We start from the raw sequence: 6,867 nt of genomic DNA on the forward strand, positions 1-6,867 counted from the left end.
TTTGCGCGTATTTTGGTTGCGATCGTCGGATTTTGGCCCATTGATTTCCCAAACATTTTTTCTGGGTTCAGTGTAGTACCCGTACTATTTCCGCAGCTTCGTATAAGAAATTGGAATTACCCTCCGTCATTCTGGTTCGTATTTGCCTCACATTTCTCATCACTAGTTGCACTTTTGTCATCCATCAAAATACTTCGTCATCCTGACGATTACTAACAGATGTACACGTATACGATCGATCACGAAATGTTCTCCTCGAGCGGCGTCAGCTATAAAACCTGCACTCCGGTATACTGACCTCTACAATCTTCAAACTCCTCTTGTCAATACCATGACTGAACAGATTACGCTTTACACTGCCAAGGTTCGTACCCTTGCCCAATTCCATACGATTTACTTACCAAACGGATCCAGATTTGCCCATGGGCTCAGAGGGTCGGTCAACAACCTGGTTTTGTACAGTCAACCGTTAAACTGAACCATTTTAGGTTGAACTGGCGCTCCAAGAGGCGAAAGTCGAGTACACTCGCTATGAAATTGACCTGGAGAACAAGCCCACATGGTACGCCAGCAAGGTGAACCCCGCAAGCAAGGTAGATCTTACCCAATAATCCTTTTGTTGTTAATTCTCTCAACCTCAAATCCCAGGTGCCAGCTCTTGCCTACGGCGGTCCAAAAGTATCGCCAGACACTCCGTCAGAGGAGTCAGTAAAACTGGCGGAGTCTGGAGTTCTCCTGGAATTTGTCGCGGACATCTCTGGCCTTCTACTCCCAAAAGATGCCGTCTCGCGTGCCAAGGCTCGCTTCTTCATCGAAACGGCGACGGCCAAGTTCTCCCCCGCATTTTATGGTGCTGTTGCTCGGGGTGAATCACCAGAGGGCATCTTGACCGTTATCGAGACCATTCAAGCGTTGCTCCCTGCGGAGGGGTATGCTGTAGGAGAATACACCATTGCTGACGCCGCCATCACTCCCCTCTTCGCTCGTGCGAACGTCGCGCTGAAGAACGATATCGGAGCCTATGATGCCGGCGAAGGCGTACGGGTATATAATATCTTGCAGTCAGATCCGAAGTTTGCAAGGTTCCGAAAGTACTATGACGACGTTACGGCTAGGGACACCTTCAAGGAGACGTTCCATGAAGTGAGCAGTTTCCGTCGCCCGATGTCCTCGGTCGTACTGACGTGCCTCCGACGTAGGAGTATCTGAAAACAGTTTTCACGACGCGATGGGCTGATCTTCGGGCCAAACGGTTGGCCGCTGCACAAGCTTGATCAATGATATACCCCACGGAGTCCGAAGCGTCACATTATTACGAAGTTGATGAGGTACAGGGTGTCACTTTTACTTTTTTGTTTGTGTGTACTATGGAAGTTTGCATTGAACCATACATCAGAAAGTTGGGAGGTACCTAGCCGAACCTATGTGACCTACATAGACCTGTGTAGGTCCCTCCCGAGTTCCTGATGTATTTATCATGATACCTTCCCCTTGGGAGTCGTGAGAATGGACGAGCGTCTCCCTACTGCTCGGATTTCATCTTCCTTATCATTGCGAGCAACCTTGCTTTGTTTCGCTCTTGAACATCAGACGGAACCAAATGCCTTTTGTTAAACCAACGCCCGAGGAGATCAGGAAAACGGCGCGAGCGGCGGTATCAGCTTTGGAAAAGAACAATCTCAAGGCGTGTCTGTTCGGAAGCGCCGCTTGCGCAATCTATGGGATGGAAAACCGGGTCCCAAATGTAAGCAACGCCAGACAACGCGTCTCTTGCTCTCTTGTTGAACGGAATTCGGCCCTGATGATGGATAGGACGTGGATCTGATCGTCCTTACCAACACGATAGAGCAAGAGCAAATTAAACGCCTTCTTGTATCAACGGACAACGACTTCTTTCTCGTCCCGTCTACGAATCCGCGTGCAAACTACCGCGTACTCTGGTACAACCTCGACCCGTGGGACGCCTGCGATGGTAGAGCTACACGGTGTAAAGTCGATGTCCTCGTCCCTGGTGTGCTCAGCATCCCAAATATACCACCTAGGCTCATATGCTTCGAGCAAACCCACCCCGATATACCATTGACCCCATTTTTCACCCTCCTCTTGCTTAAATTAAGGGGATGGTGGGATCACCTTACCGATCACAGGGAATACATGTGGGAGAAAGTGCCTTTCGATGAAAGAGACATTGAGGAATTATTGGAGCTCGCCGTTGAAGAGTACGAAGTTCATTTGCAGAAGGAGAGGTGGTTACCGATGTGGCTTATAGAGGAGTCAGAAGAGAGAGCGAGGTATTTTGTGATTCACTGCCCTGATACCACGGATGCTTGGAGTGAAATTGGGTTTGACTTGGACTTCAGCTATGACGAGGCAACGGATTCAGAAGATCTAAATTTTGATGATTTTAGGATTTAGGGGTTTCCAAGGAGTCCGTTTTCCCTCTCTGTAAACTTGTACGACTTGGAGGAGCCCAATGACATGCAAATTAGTAGTTTATTGAATCTGTAAATCAATGAGCCGATATAGATCATGTAGCTACATAGGTGAAAAGTTCTCCTAAGGTACGTAGGCACGTAAAAATGTTGTATTCAGTGATCACGGGCCAAGTGAGGCTAAATATTTTTCTGTCATTGCGTAACACTCCTCCTGAAGATCCTCCCGTCGGGCATTGGCGCCAGGCTCCTTGAGAACGCCCACAGGGTTCAGATAGGCGCCCTTATACTTCTTAGGATCAGCCTTGATGAGGGGAGACGCAGCAGCAAAGGTGGAGTTGTACGCTCCTACATCGGGACTTGCTACGAAAAAGCCAATTAATAATTTGGCTATTCGGGGCAAGGAACGCCGATCTGAGAAGGTATCGACGTAGCCTGGGTGAACGGAGATGACAGTAATAGACGTGGTGGCAAGTTTCTTCTGTAGAACAGTCATTGCCAACAGGATCGCAAGTTTGGAGAAGCCTGATTTTGATACTGTACTAATCCAATCAATTCGTCGCACCCTGTGACCTGTGACCCACGCGACGAAATTTTGGTTTCGTCGCGTCACCGGGGAAGGTGTGACTGCCGGAAATTTTCGTCAAAATGTCGGAGTAGCCCTCTGTCCTTAGATAATTTAAAATAGTTCAGAGAACTTTGCTAGAGAGACTTAGAGGGCGAAAAAATCGATTTCTAATGAAAAAAGACCCCAATTTTGTTCCTTTTCTGACTGACCTGGTGGTTTCGTCGCTGGCTCCTGTGACCTGTGACCGCTTAGAATTTCGTCGATTTCGGACCGCCTGTGACGCGTGACCGACGAATTGATTGGATTAGTACAGTAATGTTCAAACGGGGCCTACCGAGCCTGTCTGGCAGAATGAACTTACAATATTGGGAAAAATAAGGAAATTTGTCTTTACTGAAATCCTTATCAAAATCCTCGAATGTCTTGAACTGGATATTCGCATCAGCCAAGGGGGTGGCGGAACGTGGATCCCGGATATAGGGTTGGGGGGGGGGGCTCTGCTAGGGGGTCGAAATATTTTTTGTGACCTACATTAGAAAAGTTCTGCCAATAAGCCAAATAGTGCTGAGAGCCCAAAAAAAGTCAACGAACTTTTTTTCTAACGCCGCTCAGGTTCACAAAAAGTATGGCACAGAAGTAAGTCCCTGGTTTATATATATATTCTAATCCAATACTGTATTACAAAAAAGCGTCGGGGTTTACGAGCGACAGCAAGCTTCGTTGCCCAAAATATGAGAAATGTATTCCTGTTGGAACAGGCGGCAAAGCAAATCTGCAGCGCGCAGCGAGACGGAGGTGCAGCAAGATGTCGCTATGCGTGATGTGATCAATCTTGTCGATAGCGAGGATGCCGGTGCACACGTACAGGCGGTAAAAAACGACCGCAATTGGACCGAGGATGTCACGGCTGTGGGGAGGAAGTCAGTTTGGGGGCAGTGCTGTTGAATGCAAAGGAGAGGGGTACGTGAATCTTTTGGAGGTTATCAGTTTATTTTACTGATCAACTTCATCTGGCACGTTAGTTTCACATGAAATGTGTGAAGGTTAGCCGTTCATCGAAGTTTTGGATGTGTCCGACTTGTATGGATATGGGGGTGAAGCGTCGTCGCACGTAGTAACTCCAAAAAAAGTATGTTTTTGACATAGGAACTCGGAAGTTTCCTTTTTTGGGGGGGTAGAGGTGGGGGGGGGTAGGCCGAGGGCCCGCTAATTTGTAATGTGACTGTATATCTAAAATCCACGTTCCGCCACCCCCTTGGCATCAGCACTGCGAGAGTGTCTATGTGCCGTCGAGTTAACCTGTTCCACCAAGTCAGTCGACAAGCAGGCGTCATACACCCGAACTCAGTGACGATGCGAACATCGGTATCTAGCTCTTCGGAGGTCTTCTTCAACAAAGGAAGAAGAGACATAGTTAGCTGGAACGTGCTGAAATGGCTATTCGGACGCAATTCACAATATGCCCCGACCGTGTTTTATTTTGACTCACTTGACCATCATCATCTCTGCAAATATGTCATTAACGAGTCAAAGAGCGAATATCACTCACAACTCACGATCGATAGGTGTACCTGGCATTGCGATTCTGAATCCAATTTTTCATGTGAGTATGGAAATAGGGCTGGAGCGGGAAATGGAATTGACAAAGCCGCATTGTTAACTGTCAATGAACGGGTTAGATTCACCCGTAGAATGTTATGTCGGAAAAACCCGGGAAGCCTTATAAGGCAGGTAAGGCACGTAATCACCTGAACGAATTATAATCCAATTATAATCAAGGAGAAATGTACTACAATACAAGACGTGACCATTTTAACGCAAAGGGACAATTGTAAGGTACCACTCAATTGTAAATGAAACGAAAATTTGTAGTGAGCTCGTAGCTCAATTGTAATGTGCGATTTTCTTACTAGTCGATCTGCGGATTTGTAGTCGTGTTGTTACTTTGTACTGTTGAACAATTGTTATTCGAGGGAATCGAACTCTGAACCTATTGATTACTTACTTTGTTATGACGTGCTTACTGACTTGGCTATAGTTACCACTTGGTTATGGGGACATATTTAGCAATAATATCTAGCTTAATTTGTCATGACGAGCGCTAGGCTCGCAATACAGTTGATACAGAGCGCTGTTCTCGCTCCTCGTAAACTTAGCTAGATAGGTGAAAGAACAGTAATAAGTAAAAAAGTCGGTCCATAATGCAATAAACAAGTGAATCCAGTCAATTGCAGTAGCTAGACATTGATACAACACAGATGTAGTAGCTCAGCATGCTCAATCGCCGTTCAACGGCTGCTCGTCGACGATGCCCTCACAATGCTGGACCCAGCTACTTCGCATTTGCCTTCGATTTTGCACCACGCGTCTGCCGACTTGGACGAGCGAGCGCCGCAGGTATTCCGGCACCTGAATCAGCATCAACTTGAACAACCGAAACCTGTTTTGGGCGTCGACCACGGGGAGCTTTAGCGGGTGGCGCAGGCACATCAGCAACAGCCTCGGAGGTTGAGGGAACTGGCGTGGGGACTCGACGACGTCCACGGGGTGGATTGATTGATTGGGAGATGGGCGCGACAGGAGCAGGGGTGTGCACTTCCACGTTTGGATGCAAATCCGGCGCCCGTTCCACATCTGAGTGGGCGTTCACGCACTCTACATCGGTTGGAAGGGTCTGGGGGAGTGGGAGTGAGCTAGAATTTTTCGAAGTGGGAGCTGAAGAAGTGTCGGCTCCCATACGCAGTCCACGGAACATGGAATCGAGACCTGGGTTTTCATCAGCGTCAACCCGGACACGTGGTGCTTCTTCTTCTTCGTCCTGTGAGTCGGGAGCGAGGAGGAATTGTGGAAAAACTTGCATGTTCCAGTATTGCAGGAGCTTTCGAACGGTTGGCGCATCCTGATTTTCAATTAAAAGCTTTTTGTAAGCTTCTGCCTCGCTCACGTAGTTGATTCCTGTAAGTTTTCCGACGCCATGCTTGTTCAGCTCAGGATCACCTCCGAGAAGAAAACGAATCTAGTAATAATTTTGTTAGCCAGAGGACTTATATGCCTAATGAAGAGCTGTGAAGCGTACGACAACTGCGGTGTTGCTAATAAATCCAAAGGTAACACCATCTACACGGCCATGAAAGGGACTGTTTTTGTTGAATGCAGCTCTCTCCGATGTGTACGATCGTGGGCCATAGGCGATGAGACGTGCCATCTAGTATTGTAAGTAGTACGACGAGTGTTTAGAAGTCCATTAATGAAAATACTTGAGAAATACTTACGGAGATCAAGTAATCACTTCTGAACATGCCCTCTTTGTCGTGAATATTGCCATTAGTATAGAGAACTGGTGCATTTGAGGGGTAGCGTGCTGTAGGTGTTTTCCCGCAGGGGTTGAAGCCAAGAAGTGTCGCAAGTTCAGGATTAGCTTCCATGCGCTTCTCGTCACACTTGGGATTGTAGTCGAAGAGGCTTTGGTCAAGGCCAAAAATTGCCCCTGTGCTCCCACGCGTGCGCAGAAGTGTGTTCGAGCGGCCTGATGAGACGCTCGCTTGGAACTAATTGAGCACATTGTGAGTTTTTATGATCTATGCGAGAGGGAGAGATCACATACAATACTTCGGAAATTCTCATGCTTCACCATGCAGTCATGGTATTGAGGAGGAACACACATGTAGAGCTCTGCAGTTTGGCCAGCTAATCTTGTTGTTGAATCGAGGTACCGGTCCTCGCTATCCCACGTGAAGTCAGGGCGAGAAATATCGAATGGGGAAGGTGTGCTCTGCTGAATCCAGAACGAGTAAAAATGAGCAAAAACTTTCCCTAGTTTACCGATTTCTTCGTCGTGGCAGCAAGTTCTGCGACGAGCTGTGATCC

At 47.6% G+C, this 6,867-nt stretch overlaps 4 protein-coding genes across 4 annotated transcripts in view; 2 read left to right on the forward strand and 2 right to left on the reverse strand.

Annotated features, from left to right (window-relative positions):
- Nucleotides 1-331: 331 nt before the first annotated feature.
- Nucleotides 332-1,209, forward strand: LACBIDRAFT_299218 (uncharacterized protein; the record flags this gene model as incomplete). The annotated part of the gene is made up of 4 exons (XM_001882235.1): nucleotides 332-364; nucleotides 415-435; nucleotides 489-593; nucleotides 649-1,209. 4 exons carry the CDS (start codon nucleotides 332-334, stop codon nucleotides 1,207-1,209), a joined length of 720 nt encoding a protein of 239 aa, XP_001882270.1.
- Nucleotides 1,210-1,600: 391 nt separating this feature from the next.
- Nucleotides 1,601-2,415, forward strand: LACBIDRAFT_299219 (uncharacterized protein; the record flags this gene model as incomplete). The annotated part of the gene is made up of 2 exons (XM_001882236.1): nucleotides 1,601-1,744; nucleotides 1,813-2,415. 2 exons carry the CDS (start codon nucleotides 1,601-1,603, stop codon nucleotides 2,413-2,415), a joined length of 747 nt encoding a protein of 248 aa, XP_001882271.1.
- A 180-nt stretch (nucleotides 2,416-2,595) lies between these two features.
- Nucleotides 2,596-4,578, reverse strand: LACBIDRAFT_328241 (uncharacterized protein; the record flags this gene model as incomplete). Its single annotated transcript, XM_001882342.1, has 8 exons — nucleotides 2,596-2,974; nucleotides 3,210-3,274; nucleotides 3,362-3,428; nucleotides 3,532-3,543; nucleotides 3,683-3,907; nucleotides 4,300-4,437; nucleotides 4,490-4,505; nucleotides 4,557-4,578. The coding sequence occupies 8 exons, from the start codon at nucleotides 4,576-4,578 to the stop codon at nucleotides 2,596-2,598; spliced, it is 924 nt and encodes a 307-aa protein (XP_001882377.1).
- Nucleotides 4,579-5,332: 754 nt separating this feature from the next.
- LACBIDRAFT_328242 (uncharacterized protein) overlaps nucleotides 5,333-6,867 on the reverse strand; it is a gene marked incomplete at both ends in the record, with an annotated part of 2,149 nt that continues 614 nt past the window's right edge. Inside the window, 4 exons of the mRNA XM_001882343.1 lie at nucleotides 5,333-6,016; nucleotides 6,077-6,205; nucleotides 6,273-6,548; nucleotides 6,605-6,813. Of these exons, the coding sequence (XP_001882378.1) occupies nucleotides 5,333-6,016; nucleotides 6,077-6,205; nucleotides 6,273-6,548; nucleotides 6,605-6,813 (1,298 nt within the window). The remainder of the gene's footprint in view (nucleotides 6,017-6,076; nucleotides 6,206-6,272; nucleotides 6,549-6,604; nucleotides 6,814-6,867) is intronic.

This window comes from Laccaria bicolor, genomic scaffold, assembly GCF_000143565.1.
Source record: "Laccaria bicolor S238N-H82 LACBIscaffold_16 genomic scaffold, whole genome shotgun sequence".
Classification (NCBI taxonomy): domain Eukaryota; kingdom Fungi; phylum Basidiomycota; class Agaricomycetes; order Agaricales; family Hydnangiaceae; genus Laccaria; species Laccaria bicolor.